Source organism: Aplysia californica, unplaced genomic scaffold, assembly GCF_000002075.1.
Source record: "Aplysia californica isolate F4 #8 unplaced genomic scaffold, AplCal3.0 scaffold00153, whole genome shotgun sequence".
In the NCBI taxonomy this organism is placed as follows: Eukaryota; Metazoa; Mollusca; class Gastropoda; order Aplysiida; family Aplysiidae; genus Aplysia; species Aplysia californica.
In genome coordinates, this window is record NW_004797423.1 from 425,317 (window position 1) to 445,855 (window position 20,539).

Consider the following 20,539-nt stretch of genomic DNA (forward strand, 5'->3'; position numbering starts at 1 on the left):
GGTATCAGACGTATGAGTTCATGAAATGTTTTGTTGAAATTCAAATTCTGAATGTTGAAAAAGGCAAAAAAGATATATCAAGTAGGTACAATGACTTGAAACTCTTGTTCTCTTCTGAAAACATTTGTGTCACGACGTCGTGGAATCAGGCGCTCCTCAAGTTTCGGATATGTGGAATTATTGGAATCATCTTAAAACATGTTCAATTGTTTTGCCATCGGTGAAAAAATGCCCATCTATCTTGAATAGAAGTCGAGATATTTGAGATTGAAGAAGGTGGGGTGGCCTGGTTTCAAAGGTAGAATTAGCGAGAAAATGGCTGCAAAAGTTTGGTTATTTCCATAGCTTGATAGTCCGTGGAAACTGAAATTTACATTTTTTGTGCGTTCAATCAACGTTTTTCAGTAAAATTCTCCCAGAAATGTGTTCTGAATAGGACAACAATGGTGTTCAGCCAAAAATTAAACATTTGGTAAAAATTACCAAACTAGCAGAAAAATGCCAGTTTCTTCAATTTCATTATTTTGACGAGCGCCTAATTTCACCACACTGCCTCACATTCGTTTACTGGGCTTAGAACATCTGAACAGCTAGCTGAGGAAAAGTCTTTTTAAATTCCTCATCTCCTGCCAGCCTTTCCCAGCAGCTTCAGGTAGGTCAGAACTGCTGTGCCGTTGATCCGCTCTCAGCGGCTCCGGCTAATTCTGTTACGACAACGACGACCACATACATGAATTTTCAGAAATTGCAAAAATAAGACTCTCTTGCTCTTACCTGGAACTCTTCGTTGGATGAAAAACTTTTAAAATAGGTTCATTTGTTTTGATTTAGTGATGTGTATATCACTCTCAGTTTTTATACTAAAGAAGGCTCCTGCATTGTGGGAAAACCTCCTCCGAGGATAAAAGAGTTACAAAACCAAAGATGAGCAAGACTTTAATTCCGTTGAGCTGGCGGCAGGCTTGCTACGAACTTGGTCATCGTCCGGTCCACTCTCATGACAAACAGAAACGCTAATATGACGCACACAGAGCTGGTCAAAAACATGGCCCCCTCGTAGACGAGGCGCGGCGCAAAGATCTTCCACACCATGAGGTGTCTGCGGTGGACGGTGGCAGCACCAGCTGCTGCTAAAAGCTGAGGAGGAAAATAAACATATACAGTCAACGAAATACAGAACTATAATTAACAACAATAAATAACATTTGTATAGCGCATAACCCCGCTCTACAGCAAGCTCTATGTGCTTTACACTATGTTATTACCCCAGCAGACCATATAACACTCTGAAACCCCGGGAAGTATACAGTGCAAGCAGCTGATTAAGCACTCAAACACTATCAAACTGACAAGATCTTTCACTGTCTGTGGCTGGGTACCCAGGGTGAAGTGAGAAAAAGAAAATTCGTGTAAAGTGTCTTTCCCAAGGACACATCGGGTCCCAGACGGGATTCGAACCCACGACCTTACGGCTGCGAGTCGAGAGCCTAACTACAGCACCACAATAAAAATAGTCTAAGACAGCCACCCATTGTCAAGGTTAAAAGCGCCCATCTTAGACAGATAGATGTCTTACACAGTGCTGTTGCACAGATGGAGGGGGAGAGATGAAGAAATGGGAAGAGGTAGTTTGTATAGTTGAATAGGCTAGAACTCAGGTGGCCACTGGATTGGAAAAGTAAAGTAAATTAAAAAGTATAGTATAGGTGATTGTTTTTTTCATAAAAATACAAGTGTCTGTTAGAGCAAGTTCAACCATGCCAGTACATCAACTTTATCTAATCATTCACTGGCATTCATGGTGTAGCAGTTAGGTGCTTCACCATTGCACACAGGAGATCTGAGTTTAATTCCAATGAGGGAAGAAACTTTATCAAGTATCTCGTCTTTCTGCGGGAAAGTTGAATCCTTCTCAATCCTGGTTGGCTTTGACAGGTCGAAGCCTGTCTCTTAAATGAACTAAATTGTGTGGACGGGGGCGTAAAAATATCTTGATTTTTTATTAATGAATTTTTCAATAAAGAAAAAACTAATCATTTATGGTATAATAACAACAACAAAGAATACTGAACCCACTTCAAAAAGCACTGAGCACTAAAAACAATACTAAACCTGATTTAAATTGAGTTTGAGTAAGAGTTTTATGGCACTTGCAGTACAAATGGGTCATATAAACATTGCGCAAAAACTAAAAAGGTAACACAGTGCAAAATCAGCTCTTACATTTCTTGCAACACAACCTGATCATATCAGTGCTGAAGATAAGAGGTGTTACTAGAGAGAAAGATATAAAGAAAAGAAGCAAGAGGTAAAAGGAATATAGAAATTTGATAGGAAAGGAGGCGCACACCACACCAGACCACTCTCCAACCACAACCCACACACCATACAACTACTCACCTACACATGCGTGCGCATGCACATGCACACACACACACACACACACACACACACACACACACACAAACACACCAGAGCAACCATCAACTTACCCCCCCCCCCCCCCACACACACACACACTAGAGCACCCGCCAATTACTCCCCTACACACATACACGTGCACGCACACACCCATACACCAGGGCACCCAACAACTTACCCCCTCCCCACCCCACACACACACACATACCAAAGCACCTGCCAACCATCCACTGTTCGCTCACCTTCAGCGACGAGGTCACAATCACCCCGCAGCAAATCCTGAACAAGTTTCTCCGGAGCCTCACGGCGTTGTTGAACAAAGTGAAATCTCCCTCCCACGACTGGTCAGCCCGGCGCTGATGATCTGGCCCCGTCACCAGCATGGCTCTGGTCACCGCACTGGACAACGCAGGCCAGAACAGAAGCAGAGGGGCAGCTAGGCTGAAGAGGACCGGCCCCGCGAACGTGTTCATCCAGATCAAAAAACCTTTAAGAGAGGATGGAAAAAATGGGTTTTTTTAATGAAGAGGATGATTAATCATGTAATTGAAAAGAAGAACAATTTTTCTTCTTTTTTTGGGGGGGGGGGAGTAGGGGAAACATTTTTTGTTTCAAATGTAAAATATAATTTTTCTTTTTTTTGAGTAATAATAGGTGTTTTTACACCCCAATCGAAACAATATTTCATCCACCAGCTGTTGAAACATAGAAAGCCAGAAATTTAGAAAACTCATTTTAACGCAGTTTCCTAACCTTTGGTATTGAATACTGTTTGCGTGTACTCATGAACTGATTGGTCTAAATTCAAATTCTAAATGTTGAAAAAAGCAAAAGAAGATACACAACGCTGGCACAATTTCTCAAGGAGCACAGAAAAAATCGTTTCTTTCCTGAAAAATTTAGTTTTCTAGGCTAAGAATACACTTGAACAGCTTACTGACGATTTAGATCATTTTAGAAGAGGGCTTCCGGCCTTACCTGTTAAGGCCAACCCAGACTGAGAGAAATACAACATTTCAGCAGAAAGACCAAGATATTTAATTTGATAAGAATTTTCTCCACACTCAGGAATCCATCTCGGAAGAGAGGATGTTTTAGTGCTAGTTTTAGTAACAGATTTATATTATGGCACTTGCAACAAAAATAAGTCACACAAGTGCAAATTAGAGGTGTTATTAGAGTCACAAGTCACATATAAAAAGAAAAGATTGATTGTCACTGGCTATTCACATCCAACAGTTTGACTGGCTCCCTTGAAAAACAAAGGTGATTGATTTTGAAGGTCACTGCTGACTTCAGTCAAATTGTGCTAAAATGGTATATATATAGATAGATAGAAGATAGAGAGAGAGAGAGAGAGAGAGAGAGAGAGAGAGAGAGAGAGAGAGAGAGAGAGAGAGAGACGGAGGGAGGGAGGGAGGGATAGAGGGAGGGAGGGAGGGAGGGAGGAAGGGAGAGAGAGAAAGAGAGAGAGACAGAGAGAGACAGAGAGAGAGACAGAGAGAGAGAGAGAGAGAGAGACAGACAGAGAGAGAGATGTGCATGCTACTATACTAGACTGTATGATTAAAAGATGAAAAAAACAAAAAAACAAACAAACCTGGAAGAAGCAAGTTTTGAAAGTGTCCGTAGAAGCCAGTGTAGGCCGCCTCAAACCTAATGCTGGGTATGGTCGCCTGGTGACCCGTGCTGTAGAAAAACGTGGAGGACAGGAGGCTCAGGAGAACCGCGCCACACCACACCATAGTGTCAGAAACTTCTGGAAAATAGAAAAAAGACAAGCAGTTTGAATTTTTGTAACAGTTTTATGACACCAACATCCAACAACAGAAGTAGGTCATGCAAGTGCAACACAACTAGGTTATAAGTGCCAAAGAATAGAGGTGTTACAAGAGAGTAACAAACATAACAAAGAAGGAGGGGAGATAAAGATGATAGATGTTTGATAGGAAAGAAGGAGCAAACCACACCAGAGCACCCGCCAACCACCCAATTAATTTTTAATTTTGCTCAGGTGGCAGCCGAAGCCTACTCTAATCAAGTTTAGAACCACTAAGGGATCTTTAACATGCGCAACTTGCACATGGGACCTCAGAGATTTTTCGCCCTTATCCAAGAAGGCTAGGTCTTTCCTACCATAAAATCAGGGCTGTGGCTGAAAGACAGCATTAAGAAGAAGCCAAGGAGTAGCAGTAGAAAAGCTGCAGAAAGAGTTAGGATCCCAGAGGAAGAAGCAAATGGGAAGGGGAGGGGGGGGCAGAAATTGGAAAAGAAAGCAGATAACAGAACAAGATGAGTGAACAGAAAAGGGGGTGAAAGGAGAATAGTTTAAAGAAAAAAAATGTTCTGTTGCTTTAAGTTTTGAACACAGGACCTATTGAATGAGAGGCAAACACCGAAACCTCTAAACCACAAAAGTCCCCTACCAAGAGGATATAAACGAATAGTAGCTCATAAGATTATGACCATACGCGAATGTAAAGGCAGCAAAACTTTTATTACCAAAAATTATTAAGAACTAAGAAACGCTTACACACCTTCTGGGGTCCCGGAGGATGGGCAGGAGCTCACAACTGCCGCCGAGTACAGCTCCAAGGTCAGGTACAAGGTCAAAGCCGCCAGCAGCAAGCTGGGCGCCATTCCGTCGTTGAGTAGGAGCGCCAGGAGAAGGCTGACGGCCAGCAGAAGGGACACCACACTGGCCGAGTAGGCAGAGCCCAGGCCGTACACCATAGGGGGTTTCTCCTCCTCCCCCCCCTCGGCCAGCCGGCGATTGGCTCTGTCATGGAGCCTCACTTTCAGCTGGTTGTACAAGGTTGGGATCACCTGCCGCCCGCTGGCTGTGTGGGGGAGATTGCAACATTTTTTTCGTTTAATTTTTGTTTAATGTACGTGCCTTTACACCCCTATAAACACAATTTAGATCTTTCAGGAGGTGGGCTTCTTGTAAAACAAACAAGAATAGAGAAATATGCAAAGATAGAAAAACAAATAAGAATACAGATATACACAAGAATAGAGAAATGTGCAAATATAGAAGAAAAACAAATAAGAATAAAGATATACACAAGAATAGAGAAATGAACAAAAATCGATCACCTGCCGCCCGCAAGCTGTGTGGGGGAGATAGCAACAATTTTGGCGGTTTTTTGTTTCAATACGTGCCTTTACGCCCCGCCCCTATCAACACAATTTAGATCATTTAAGAGGTGGGCTTCTTCAAAAGAGAGATGAACAAGAAAAGAAAAATGAACAAAGAGAGAAAAATAAATATGAACAAAGATATAAACAAGAAGAGACAAAAGAACAAAAATCGAGAAATAAGCAAGGAGAAATGAACAAGAATAGAAGAATACACACAAAAATAGAGAAATGTACAAGACTAGAGAAATACAAAAGAACTGAAAAATAAACAAGAACAGACAAATGAACAAAGATCAAGAAAGAAACTTACAGGAAGAAGAAATGAACAAGACTAGAGACATACACAAGACTACAGAAGTACACTAGAGAAATAAACAGTTTTTTAGTAGACGTTTTACAGCGCTTGCATAAGATCAAATATGAGCGCCAAGAGGTGGATGTCAACAGAGAAGTCCATGCAGGGAATCAGGCTTACTCAGCTCACCTCTCCAGTTTCAACAGCACAAAGTCTGCTTCAACTATCAAGACACCCCGGAAATAGCGGGTCACAAGAGTGTGACAAACAAAAGAAGTAGAGGAAAAATGACGATAGTAAGGATGAGGAAAGAAAAAGCAGCAGTTCCGCGTTGCTGCTCAGACACAGTTATGAGCATGACATTGATGAATCAGCCCATTTACAATTCTACGGAGCATAAGAACATGTTAATGTTCCCCCTTTGAGAATGGCCAAAAGACACTTCAGTCAGTAGCACCACCCCGGGGGTATACAGAAAAATGTACTGAAATCAAGAAAAAAAAACAAGACGTAGAAATGAACAGGACTACAGAAGTACATAAGACTAGAGAAAAAAAACGGGTAAATCGGACTTACATGCCGCTGGCAAGTTGATCGGCGAGTCACTTCTCGTTGGCAGTTTGAAGACGAGAAGAGGGGAGACAACCAGAGTCACGACCATCACGATGAGCAGCACGTAGACCGCCTGAGCCATCAGCACTTGCTGCCACTTGGCGAAACCCTCCAAGGCTGCCTGGGGAACGGCCTGCAGTGCCCAGTGGAGAGCCGAGAACAAGGCAGCCAACGGCGGGCCGTATCTCAGGGCCAGAACGCTGGCTGAAGCACTGTTGAGGTTCCCGTAATATTGCAGCCAGTGTCTCACTAGATACACCGTCCCAGCGAGACAAGCAACGCTGAGCAAATATCTTTGGTTTCGAGTGCCTTCCGATACGGCTGATAAAGGATGCACAAAGATGGAATCTTCGCAGCCAGTTTGTTCTTCTCTGCAGGCCCAGAACGAGGAAGAAACGCGGAGAAGACAACACGCTAGTACTGCCACACAGGCGGTCACAGATGAAGGTTGGGTAAGGGTATGTAGCAGATCAAAGCTTGGTTTACCTTTCTTGCCGCTTCTAGAAAAATCTGTCTTTCCACTTTCGTTGAGTTGAGAGTTGTTCCTCCAGATGATGGCCAAACCCAGACAGGACACAAGGGTCTGTGCCATGAACACTGACACAGAATCTTCTCCTACCACAAAACTGTTGGAAAAATACACCGCACAGTACATAACAAGGAGAAGGGAAGCAACAAAATTTTCTAAAGTGAAGAACTTCGAGATCATACCCACAATGTAATTCTTAATGAAAATTAAAGTCACAAAGATAAGGAAGATGGATGATACAAAAGCCATAAGTGGCGGCACAGACTCTGGGAGCAGAGTAAAATGCACGACTAGACACACCAGATGAACAAGGCAGCCGGCGAGAAGAAACTTCCCAGACGTTGGCACAAAATCTTCTTCATTACTCGCTACAGAAATCAGAAAGAATATTCCTATTAGAACACCAACTGCAATGGTGAGCAGGCCCACCGCTATCAATTTCCAGTCAAACTTGGCCCAAACAGCCTCACACATCTCCCTGGCTGTCTCAATGTACGATCGGTACGTGCTCTCCAGCTGTCGCAAGTTATGGGGGTCGTCGCCAGAGGTACCCTGCGACACCATGCGGGTGAGCAGGCCCTGCAGGATGCCCTCAGCTTCATTGATCTTTTGGTGCAAAGCCCTCAGCTTATCTCTGGGTATGTCGGAAGAAATCTCTTGATAAGCCCGGAGATAAACGTCGATTTGTTGAGCATTCAGACGGAGCACCTGGCAATGAGACATGACAATGATGTTGTATGACAAACATCATATTATTGGTGTGGTATCATAGTGAAGACAGCCGTTTATTAAAATAATGAATTATAAGAAACCATAACACTATTCACCCGTTAAGTTTTCGTTATCAATTTTATTATTTTTTATTTTATTTTGGGGGGGGGGGGGGACGCCCTCCTTCTATTGATCAAAGTTGATAATAGGCACAAAAATGTAAATTTGCAGTTTCCAAAGACATCCAGGCTTTGGAAGTCACAACACTTTGGCGGCCATTTTCACGTTAATTCTATCTCTGACTCCCAGTGACCCCACCTCTTTCAATTGTAAATATTTCGACTTCTATTAAAAATAAATGGGTATTTTTTTGCATCAAGAACAAGACAAACGAACAAGCTGTAAGATGATACCAATAACTCCTTGTGCCCAAAAACTGATGAATGAAGTGTGCTGACAAAATGAGTTTTTGGTAAGATTTTGGACCTTGAAAATAGATATCTCAAACTTATAGGTTGAGTTTGTACAATTTATCTGGATGAAATAATAGAAGGCATGCAGAAAATGGTGTCAGTCTAGCACACCAGTGGCCGAGTGAGTTCAGACTGAAATCTACAACGGTGCTATGTTGCGTATTTGGTATTCTTTGTTCGTATATTCCTGAGTTTAATCAAGTATTTCTGTTAGCCATTACATCCTGAATTTCTCAACAGGGACGAATAAAGTGTAATTTATTTATTTATATTATGTATTCATGATTTTCTGTCCAAGCCTACCTTAACGCGATGATATGCTTGCCGGATGTCGTTGGACGGAGTGTCCCACCAGGGGCAGTGACTGAACAGCTCCGGTATGATCATGCCCAGGTTGGAGAAAGGAATAGGAAGGCCAAGCAACAACGACACAGTGGGCACGAAGTCAGTCTGTCTCACAATGTTCTGCTGAAACTGAAAAAAAAAATGCAGGCATTTTTTAAAAACCCACATCAACAAAAATTAGATCATTCAGAGGATGAGGTGAGCTTCCAACCCTGCCTGGGCTGAGAAAAATACAACACCCCAAAAGAAAGACTGAGACACTCGAACTAAATAAAAACTTTTCCCCACTAGGGAATCGAACTCGGGTCTCCTCTGTGTGCCAGTGAAGCACCTAAACAACACAGACACCAGTACAGTAGAAATGAAATGATCAAAAGTTGACAAAAATCCTCAAACATTATAAATTATTGCTATTGCAGAAAAACAGTATCTGTAGGATGTGGAATTATCGTTATAAAGACAAAACTGACACTTCCTTTGACCTACCCCGCAGGGTGAGGAAAGAAATTGGACAATATCATTTTCCTATAATAGAACTAAAAAGATCTCATGAAGCCTGCTACTAAAAATCTTAAATATCTGAAGGGAAAATTAAAAAACATAGTCACGCAATCAACTTCCACTTTTACCTAGTCCGAAAAATTCTAAGGCTTCTATTTCAGCTTTGATCTGCATTGTGCGGATGGAGTTGAATTTTTTTTTTTTTACTTTTTTATTGTCAACTTAAAATAGCTTCAACTCCAAAAGGACACTAAAACTGTCCATTATGACTACCTCTGTTTGGGAGGAAGAGGCAATCTGAGCAGGGCTGTAAATAAAGAGTCCGGCTTCAAGCTCATCTTTGCTATCACCGCCATGGTCCCCAGTGCGAGTCATTCCGTGATCACCCATGACAAACAGCACAGTATCATCCTGAATCATCTGTGTAACGTTCCTGAGAAGAAGAAGAAAGGATGCCTCTGTGATTTTGTGAAAATACCTATTATTTCCAAAGTTGCATTTTTACAAAATAAACGGTTCACAGACACTTAAAGTAATTTTAGTGGTAGTTTCTTCTGTTGAACATCATAAGGTTCCACCTACTGAATGCTCAGAATTATAAATTTATTCTTTTCGTGAAATCTTTGGTGATATGATTACATTGTATATATGGAACTGATCATCTTGCTATATATTATATATCTTGTGGGAAATGAGAGCTAGCATAGGAATCTATCTAGGGAAATGTGGGAAGTGTGTTTCTATGTGGCCTCTGATCCAGAGTGAGAAAGGCATTGATAATATAATGATGAATGAAAGTGAAATTTATTTTTCCCACTTCACTATTTATACCACATGACAGCAATCTCACAAAATTTGACAAACTGAAAGGGTCACATGAAATCAGGCAAAGTCAGGTTAAACTTTCCATGCTTTAAACTTACATGTAATGATGGACTTGGTGTGTTTTTTATTTGATCTGCCGTTATACAGATACAGTTTGTGAATAATCTAATTGGTTTTTCAGTCGACCTATTTCATTGGGATATATTACTTGCTAAAGTGATATATATAATATATATATATATATACATACATACATACATATAATAAAAGTTAAAGAAATTACTCTGATTTTTTCTGAAAATGGACTTCAAATTATCCTGTTTTTCATTTAACCCCTTCAATTATTAATTATCATCATGTAGTATAATATAACATACCTCAGAAAATCATCCATCTGAGACAGCTTTTTCGCCATTTCTGGGTGGTTTGGACCAAACCGATGTCCGCAGTGATCAACTCCGAGAAAATGAGCAATGGTGACATCCCAGTCAGAGCGTCGTATTTGAGAGTAAACATGCTTTAAAATTCCATCATCAACGGTATCTAAATCTTTTACATCAAACGATGGAAAGCCAAAGGCCTTGTGAAATTTCTTTGGGAATAAACTCAGCCAGGTGTCGTCCCCAAGGAATTTTATCCTTTTGCCAGCAGAAACCATTTGGTCAATAATATTATCCTCTGAAATTTCAGAGCTTTGAAAATTAGCACCAGCATCAACAAAAGTTGGTAGACTGCCTGTCGTCAACCCTTTCAATCTTTGCAGAGTTGTCGTTGGCGGGTCTGCCATAAATCTGTACAGTCTTGTATTAAGAGGCTTCTTCTGCATCAGACGACGTACACTTTTTAATTTATTTATAAAGGGAGGAATACTCGCTTCAGTGGACAGGGTATTGTTGTAAGCCAAAAAGTCATACTTCAAAGCATCAATTATGACGATAACGGCTTTCCTGAATCGGCCGTGCATCCAGCAGCCTTCTATTCCATGGTGAGGATGATCAGCTGCAGCAAGTGCGAAATCCGCTTTACAATCACTTTTTACATCAACGGCAGTTCTTGACAACAGAAATCCTTTCAGAAACAGCAAAGCACCAGACAAAGTCATCAGGAATACAAACAAAAGCACAACAAAGGCTTTCACACCAACCATCGTGTTCAGTCTTCAGTTGAGCCGCTTGCACTACCTGACCTGCCTATACAAGCTCTCAACACAACTAATTTTCCAGATGCCAGATGTGCACGTTTTACCTGCTTTTGCTGGATTCTGAAAATAGAGAAAGGTAAGAGTCAAATAGGTTAGGGTACAAGTAGGGGTATGTATTTATAGAGAGGCATTCTTCTAATCTATAGCTGCATGTTCACAATAATATTACCTCATATTTGCTGAAACCGGGTAGATTACAGGCCTTACCTTAGTTATAACGAAGAGACTATTTCTCCGAACGCTCGGGTAAATAAACTTGAGCTCTATTTCTCCGAATGGTTTCTGTTCTCGAGATTTTTTTGGCGAGATTTTGGCGTCATCTTTCATTCTGCGAGGACTGTGAAGAAGTATTTTTGTTTGCATCAAATTCAATATCTAGAGCTAGATTTAGAGATTTTTAAATGTCTGAATATTCAGACTTCAATTGTGGTTGGGGCAACGTTTCCGGATTTATACTTCATTTGAAATTTATGCCTTCAAAAGGTACTATGAGAAAATATAAGACTGCTCGACTTTTGCAGTACCCTATAAACTGTATTTAGTCACCCCTAAAGTAAAAATTAAAATCCTTCACGTAAACATAAAAAATCCCTCCACGTCCCCACGTTCTCCTCCCCCCCCCCCTTCTCCCATTCACACCTTACACACACACACACATACACACACAAACACAGACGCACACACGCACGCACGGGCCACTCCATTCGCAAATAACCGACAAATCTCAAGAACGGAAATCGTTGGGAGAAATAAGAGTTCAAGTTTATTATTTTCCCGCCTGAGCTTTCGGAGAAATAGAGCCAGCCTAATTATTTATAATGAGGGTAGCAGGTTAGGGTAAGACTAAGAGTAGGGATAGGCAGGGTAACTTATTTTTACTTACAGTAAGATTAGAGTTAGGGAGGTACTAAAATAAATCGTTAGTTCTAGTATCCTCGGGTGTGGGTAATCCTAACCCTACCCCTAGATCTACCATTCTCAAGCTGTACCGAGCAAGTAGAAAACACACAGATTTGGATGAATGCCTTCTGTCGGTTTATGGTTAGACTAGATAGTGAGGCTTCAGAGTTGGTTCACAGTTCAGTTAGGTCTAATCTAGAACTAGAATCTAGATCTAGATTTTCTAGATCTAGAGTCTAGAGTAGCAGTTTTGAGTAGCAGTTTTGAGGAGCAGAAGAGGTCGAGCACCCAGCTGGTTTTGTACCCTAGATTAGAGGCTAGATCTAATCTAGATTTATCTAGATCTAGAATCTAGAATAAAGCATTACTATCCTAACACTAGAATCTAGATTAGATCTAGATCTAGATCTGGTGATTTTGTAGTTCCGTTCGTTAAAGTCCACGATCCATTTGTTTACATCCAGAAGTCTTGAAGACCAAATACTATTTGAATTAGGCTACACAAAGAGCAGGGATGCAACTTAACCGCAAAACTTTTATCAAAGGATAAAATTCAGGGGGGCATGCCCCCCTGAAACCCCCCTACTCTTGAGTCTTGACTTTAACAAACGAAACTGCAAAATCGCCCTAGATCTACCCCTACCCTCTGCCTCTACCCCTTAGGCCTACCTAACCCTACCCCATCTCCTAGAAAGTTTTACGTTCCAGCTTCAGTGTACTGGGTTGTTGGTTTTTTTTAGGGGCCGGGGCCCAATATAGAGTCTATGATCAATAGATCTAAATCTATGATGGTTAGAATGTCAGTAAGTTAGATCTACCGGTCCGGGTAACCCTCAGCCTCATCTTACCTTGCTACCGGCTGAAAGTCCTTAAATTTCACAAAGTAGCCTCATCATATTATGTTAAAACATGTACAGCTGACTGTCTTTTCGTCATGAAATAATGTGCGGAAACAAAAGGAAAGTAAATCAAAGGCTTGCATTTAATTGAAATGCGGCATCATGTGTTGATACATTTTTATCCAGAAAGCAGTATATTATGTACTTGTTTAAAGTTGTTGAGAGTTTCTAGTTACGATATTGCACTTTGCACTAGTATGAGTCCGATTATATTCATCTACATTCTGAGATAAAAGTATTGGCCTACATATGTACCTGACCATCCAGGTGGTCTAAAACCAAACATCTGAAACGACCTTTACTGAAAGAAAACCCAAGGATTGTCAACTAGGCCTATAAAGACAATAGCCTAATGACAAGAGCCCGTGGTCATTTTTATTGTATCGATACTAATTTCACTAATCAACTATAAACGATTCTGAACTACCAGATAGTTCACTCCTCCCTTTGAGCGGCTAAAAAACATTATTAGGCTAATCTTAAGGAATTAAAAAATTAAAGAAGTAAAAAAAAATACATGTAAAAGAAGTGCGCCACCTGGGGAAAAGCGTGAAGTTTGCGAACAGCAGAATTTGGAATTAGCCTAATGTAGCCTACAGGAAATGAAATTAGCCTAAATGAGTATTACTAGATTTCTATTACGAACCCTTTCTATTATGGAAGAGGCTAGCCGTACTTATTCTTAATATGATGGCTAGACTGACCATTTACAAAAAATAGGCCTACTGAATTGTAAATATATATACATTTTTAGTGTACAGTACCTAAAGTATTTGTATTTGAGACAAAACCAGGTTCCTTAATGACAGTGCATGTATTTTAAACCTCCTGTTTTCTAATGTAAATAGGGCCTAAGATAAGTACGGTTCTTGTACTTAAGTACGGGTAGACAGCCAGGCTAGCCGTACTTAAGGACGTCAGTCTAGCCGTACTTAATATTGATGGCTGAATTGTAAATGAAAATTTTAGTTTGCAATGCCTAAAGTATTTGTATTTCAGACAAAAACAAAAGGTGCCTTACTGACTTGCATGTATTTGAACCTGAATAATTACTAGATCTACATCTAGATCTAGATTAGATCTAATGAGACCTGTGTACTTAACAGGATTGAGTCGATTGGGCCAAACCTAGATCTAGATCTAGATCTAGATTAGATCTAAGTACGGCTAGACTGGCAGTCTAGCCGTACTTAAGTACGGCTAGCCACTTCGATTGTAGAAAGTGTTTTAATTGTTAAGTGGTTAATAGTTTTTATTTCTCATTTTGGAGGGAAATTAACACTTTTGCTGGCGTATTAATATTTTTCCCGATTTTTCTCTATTATTTCATTGTATTGACCCGGTCTGCTTGGATTTTACCTAGATCTAGATCTAGATCTATGCCTGAGGGTAGGCCTATGAAAAACGCACATCGGAATTAAACGCGGAAATCTTAACAATCGCCAGACTGCCAGTCTAGCCGTCTTAGCCTCTTCCACTTCCTACTTAAAATGTTCTTGAAAAATGAAGGAATCTAGATGTAGTCTAGATCTATATCTAGATCTAGATCTAGATTCTAGATCTAATCTAGATATATATATCTAGATCTAGATCTAGATCCAGAGTCTATAAAATAGACGCATGGCCCATGATGTGATGCCACATGATCACAACCAAACGGAACCGAATCTTCTGGAACATGGATGGACACGTTCGATCACGAAACAGGCCGTGCGGTCTGCACGCTTGGCTTTTTTTAAACAAACTTGAGGAATAATTAGATCTAGATATAGATATAGATCTAGATCTAGATTAGTCAGGACATTTAGATCTAATCTAGATCTAGAATCTAGATCTAGCCTACCTAAAATAATTGTCTGCTCGTGAGGCATAGATATCTAGATCTTGGTTAACAAATTTTCGGAGAAAAAAATGTCTCCTTGACTTTGACAGCCTGAGCTCAGGGCTTCGGACTTCGGGCTCAGACCAAGGAGTTTAGAACTTTTAATCTCCTTGGCCCTTGGCTCAGACTAGAGGTGTGCGAGTAACGAGTCCAGGCTCGAGTACTCGAGTAATACATGCGGCGAGTCCAGACTCGAGTCACAAGTAAATTACTCGAGTAAGGACTCGAGTAAGGACTCGAGTCTGTAGGGGAAAAACAGAAAAAAGGAGAAAAATTTGGTTTAAAAAAAAGTTAAGAATTGATCAAAGAAAAATTCTGATAAGCAATTTTTAAAAACTGAAGGAAAAGGAACAAAAAAAAAAAAAAAAAAACCCTTCCCCAAAGGAAAAAACCGAACCCCCCCCCCAGAAAAAAGCAAAAAGGAAACCACTGTTAGAAACCCACATTGACCAATCAAACTTCTTTCTTTTATGAAGTGCATTGTCTGAGGTTTACAGGTTGTGTACATTTTATTCTTACTGTTGTAACAAAGAATTATTTTAAAAAAATAAAAAATAAGATAAGATAAGATGAAGACTACCTCTATTTTAGCTTAGTTGTTATACAGTTGTAAGCTTCTCACTCACCCGGGGTGAGAGAGCGAGCCTTTTGGCTATTCTCTTCATGTGTGCGTTTACCGTGATGTGATACCCAGTGTAAACCACAGAATTCTAGATCTACACTTTTTAAAAATTGAATTCTGTCGTGTAAACAAACGTTCCAGTCCTCTTGTGTTAAAAACATGCAATTTTATCTGCGGGCATTGAAAGAGAGAGAGAGAGAGAGAGAGAGAGAGAGAGAGAGAGAGAGAGAGAGAGAGGAGTAGCCTAGATATAACGAGAACTTCTGGGCAAAACAAAATGCCGATTAGGGTAGTTCGGCTCTATTCTAAAAGTGAAACAGCCGTAGCATCTTTGTAGACCACCAAATTAGTTTTACTTTTGTGTTATAATATCATTTTTTTAAAAAGGGGTTTGTCTATTTAATCATCCTCACCGATAGGAAGTATTCAGAAATTAGGAACACCCGGTTTTGTTTCACAGCGGGTGAGATTAGCCAACACTGGCTAGTCTCACCCGGGGTGAGAGGTCGATCACATTTTTATTCTCACCTGGGGTGAGAATAGCCACTTCCTAAGATAAAATAAAATAAATACGGTATAAACAGCATATGCCTAGAATTGCCATAAGCCTACTAAAGCTCCCTCCTAGGAAGGCACTCTATTTTCTGTCCGATATTCAACAAAACCTTTTTTGAAACCCACTAAAATTCACTTTCGGGATACTATTACTCGAGTAATAACTCGAGTCTTAAGAGCCGTGGGACTCGAGTAATTACTCGAGTAATTACTCGAGTCCAGAATAGATACTCGAGTCTGGACTCGAATCTTAATATGCTGGACTCGCACACCTCTAGCTCAGACCAGTCTAACAACAACCAGTGTCAGTCAATCAGTCCACCAGTCGCCTGCTGTGGGCGGGAATCGAGTCAATGCATCGATATCCCGATACCTTCTTGGTATCGGTATTGAATCAACACTTTCGAAAAGGATCGATACATAGGGACTAATTATTCCTAGGCAATTAACTGATCAATCAGTACATGTATTGGAGACATGACAATCACTAACTTGCGTTTTGCCGATGACATCGATGGATTAGCAGGAGAAGAACAGGAGCTCGCCACACTAGTGGAGCGGCTGGACGCAACCTCAGCAGCCTACAACATGGAGATCAGTGCCGAGAAAATTACCAAGCTAATGACCAATAACACCAATGGCATGAACGTGGACATCAAAGTCAGGGGCGAGAAACTTGAGACCGCCAACAGCTTCAAATACCTTGGATCAATCGTCTCAAATGAAGGCTCAAGACCAGAAATTCTCTCCAGAATCGCGCCAACAACAGCAGCGCTGTCAAAACTGAAGCTTATTTGGAGGGACAGAAACATCACGCACAACTAAAAAATTAGACGAATGCGCTCATTATAGTCATCTCAATATTTTTATACGCCTGCGAGTCGTGGACACTAACAGCAGAATTAGAGAAAAAGATTCAGACTACAGAGATGAGATGTTACCGCAGTCTCCTTGACATTTCGTACAAAGACCACGTTTCAAATGCTGAGTTACGAAAGAGAATCACAAACGCAGTGGGGGCAATATGGAGATCTACTGCCCACAGTGAAGAGACGAAAATTAAAATGGTATGGGCATGTCGCAAGATTCACAGGACTTGCCAAAACAACCCTGCAAGGAACCGTACAAGGAAAGAGAAAGAGAGGAAGGCAGAGAAGGAGATGGGAGGACATTACAGAGTGGACAGGAAAGACAATGGGTGACAATCTGAGGAAAGCAAAGGACAAAAATAGATAGCGAGAGTTGGTTTTCTGATGCAGTGGTGCCCCCACCGTTGCCCCAACCACGGGATAGAAGAAGAAGAAGAAGAAGAAGAAGAAGAAGAAGAAGAAGAAGAAGAAGAAGAAAAAGCAGAAGAAGAAGAAGAAGAAGAAGAAGAAGAAGAAGAAGAAGAAGAAGAAGAAGAAGAAGAAGAAGAAGAAGAAGAAGAAGAAGAAGAAGAAGAAGAAGAAGAAGAAGAAGAATTCACTGATCCAAGGGATGATACTATTGTTGTTTTCAAGTGAAATCGAAACATCCGGTTCAAAAAAGAAACGCGCTCTTCGCACTCTTCGCTTATAAATATAAATCAACATGGCATCAAGAAAGGCTAGATCTCGTATTGCGTGGGTACATTTTGAGAAGGATAATCCTTCACAGGTTAAGAGTTTATTATGCAAAAAAAAAAAAAATTTGCATTCTCAGGTTAATGTGTTGATTTTGCGTTCCTGGTACGTGTGTTGGTAAAGAAAAAAAAATTAACCATCAAATAGCCTATAACTACAAATAGGCCAATCAAAGATAGTAAATAACAAGATGGGCCACTCAGCCAAAAAAGTGTCAGCAGGAAGTATGCTTTTTGCTTCAGATGGCGCTGCAGTCTGTTTTGAAGCTCTCTTTCGTTTTCCCAGAGGAAGAATAGGAATAGCACCTCCTTGCGTGCGCAGATCGACTGCTGTTCATCAGCAGTTCGGGTTCGTTCAGTACGGAGTTTTAAGCTGACATTCCATATGCCCGAAAAGCCGATGCGAACTTCGGGTGCGAATTTCGTGTACGAAATTCGGGTGCGATGAAAAAAGAGCCCTCCTTCCATATACGCGAAATTTGCATCCGTCATCTGACTGAAATCACGGCACCAGTTCAGTCAGAGCAAGCACTCTAGGTTGAAAACAAGAGAATTTTGCTGTTAGAACTCCTGTTCCTACGAAAGCAGCTTTAAATTGCTTTGTCCAGACTTGATGATGGTCCTTCCTTCATAAGCCTTGCTTTCTTGGGTCGTTTTCTTTTCGAAGCTTCGGTCCTATCACCGACAGCGCTGGCTGATGTGGCTGCGGCACAGACAGCAATCTTAAGTTATAATTAATGTATGTTAGAAGTTATATTCAAGTGCAGTTAATTAAGGAGGGGGGGGGGGGGTAAGTGAAATGCTATTTTTAGTTATTACATGATTTAAACGATAAATGATAGCATAGATAGATTACATAGACTCCCGAAAGTTTCCCACAAACTAAAAAAAAAAGTGGTTGCCATGCAAATGACAGCCACCTTGAAAATAAACACTTCTTTTCAATCTTGGTTTTAACACTTCTCTCTCGAACCAAGGAAATTAACATTTCGACGTTTTCCCCACTAACCTAGTGCTTCTATGCTGCTTCGTTCCTTTGAAGTAGATTTGGCGGGAAATAAGTCCCGCCCACTTCACGAAGAATTCGCATGCGAAGAAAAAAGTTTCGCTCCCTCGTGCGAAACAAAATCTTCGCATGCGAATTTCGGACTCGGCCATGCGAAATTCCGGTATATGGATTCACGCAATGACAAAAACGTTGGTGCGAAAAAAATAATTCGCAAGCGAAATTCGCACCCGAAGTTCGCATCGGTTTTTCGGGCATATGGAATGTCAGCTTTAGTTTTTTTTAAAGTTTAATGACTCTCGCCTTTCATTCTAAAGTCAAATTAAACGAAGAAAACAACCACCCTTTCCTCCGGAAGAGTTTTTTTTTGTCAGCATAACCATTTTTAAAAAGTGTTCTTCCGAAATTCATTAAAAAACTTGCTAGTTTCACTTTGATTTTTTTAACTCAAGTAGGATAACTCTGTTCGCTAAAGGTGCGCTTTTGCAAAGAGGGCGCCACCGAATTTTGAGGACACTTTTTTAATTAGCTCAAAGAGAGAAGTGGCCCCTCTTGTTATGTAGACTCTTTGGGCCAACTAGGTATCGGTATCGAATCAATTCCTTGAAAAAGTATCACGTATCGCAACGAATCCTAAATAGTGATATCGTCCCAGCGCTAACAAACTAACTGCCAGCAGGGGAGGGGAGGGGCACGTCTGACGTAAGGCCAAGTAGTCAAGTAAGCAAGCCCTAGTTGATTCAATTCAACAGCCACGCCACGCCACGCCACCAAACATGGCTAAAGAAAAGAGGCAAGCAAACAATCGTAGGCTAGGCCTACGCCTACTAAGATCTAACTTGTGAAAATCTGCTCTGGAAATGGTGGTTCCATCATTTTATTTATATTTATTAAGAAGTATCTCAAACGCGTATTTACTTACGTGATTTTTTTGTTGTTGTTTGTTTTGTTTTGTTGGACGATAACCGTCCACCCGATAGAAAAAGAGGGGCAGATTTCTCCGTCCTTCGGATGCCCCGGGCAGTATCCGCCTCGCTAAACCAGTGGGCACAAGGCCAGAGGAGAAGCTGAGATTACTGAGAACAGATATGTAGTAGTAGTATAGGGTTTTACGGCGCTCGCAACTGCGTAAGGTCATATGAGCGCGCGAAACACAAGTTGTTTACTTTCGCAAAAGTTCACTGCACGATTGGTTAACTATTAGACTTTAAAATGCTAAAATATTAAAATTCTGAGTAAATATATTTTCAATTTAAAACAACTCTTATAATTAACAATAACAATTTTAAATAGTACGATTTCATTTTACTATTTGCCATAAAGGCCAATGGCCTTCATAAAATTCAATATTCTTCTGGGACCAACGACGGAAAAAATGTCTTGCAATTTCTTACATTTATAATATTTCCTTCGGATCTCTCCAGTCTAGACATTTGGTTAACATGAGTCTAACGGTAAAATCTGGGTCGCATCCGACACAGAACGGCTTCTCATCTCCTTGTAGGAGGTATATGTGGGTCAAGGCCGTGTGTCCGATGCGCAATCGAGTAAAAATGACTTTGTCTCTTCTGGAGAGGTCAGAAGGATTTCGCTGCTCTAGTTTGGGTTTTATTTCATATAGTTTATTGTTGTTGTTTTTTTGTTTTTCCCAGTGGCTCTCCCACAGACTGGAGCTGTACTTTTTTACTTTATTTCTAAAGTCAGTCTGTGGGAGAGTGTTTGTCGTTGATCCCAACAGAAGGGATGAAGCTTTCTTCGCCAGGTCGTCTACCTGCTCGTTTCCTCGGATGCCCACATGGCTAGGTATCCATGCGAACATGATGTTTTTTCCTTTCTCTGATAGAGCGTGAATTTTCTGTTGTAGCCTAACTATTTTTGGGTGTAAGAGTGTGTAGTTTGTGAGTGAGGTGATGCAAGACAGAGAAACGGTGACCGCGTATGCCGAGTGCGTGCAGGTCTCGAAGAATGCCGTACTTCCAGGTTGTGTCGAAGGCTTTTTCTAAGTCGAAAAAGAT

At 40.8% G+C, this 20,539-nt stretch overlaps 1 protein-coding gene across 1 annotated transcript; it reads right to left on the reverse strand.

Moving 5' to 3' along the window:
* Window positions 1–491: 491 nt before the first annotated feature.
* Window positions 492–12,969, reverse strand: LOC101851348 (GPI ethanolamine phosphate transferase 3). Its single transcript, XM_005097370.3, has 9 exons — window positions 12,806–12,969; window positions 10,234–11,117; window positions 9,305–9,464; window positions 8,489–8,659; window positions 6,437–7,709; window positions 4,959–5,261; window positions 4,022–4,180; window positions 2,664–2,908; window positions 492–1,137 (listed from the first exon to the last, which is right to left on the reverse strand). The coding sequence occupies exons 2-9, from the start codon at window positions 11,001–11,003 to the stop codon at window positions 937–939; spliced, it is 3,282 nt and encodes a 1,093-aa protein (XP_005097427.1). The 5' UTR covers window positions 11,004–11,117; window positions 12,806–12,969; the 3' UTR covers window positions 492–936.
* Between the last annotated feature and the right edge of the window lie 7,570 nt (window positions 12,970–20,539).

Excerpts from the sequence above, each read along its gene's own strand:
- LOC101851348 (XM_005097370.3), bottom strand. The coding sequence starts at position 11,003 with ATGGTTGGTGTGAAAGCCTTTGTTGTGCTTTTGTTTGTATTCCTGATG. Across the intron at positions 9,465-10,233 it reads CAGATGGATGATTTTCTGAG|GAACGTTACACAGATGATTC; the intron begins GTATGTTATATT and ends TCTTCTTCTCAG. Across the intron at positions 2,909-4,021 it reads TCAAAACTTGCTTCTTCCAG|GTTTTTTGATCTGGATGAAC; the intron begins GTTTGTTTGTTT and ends CCTCTCTTAAAG.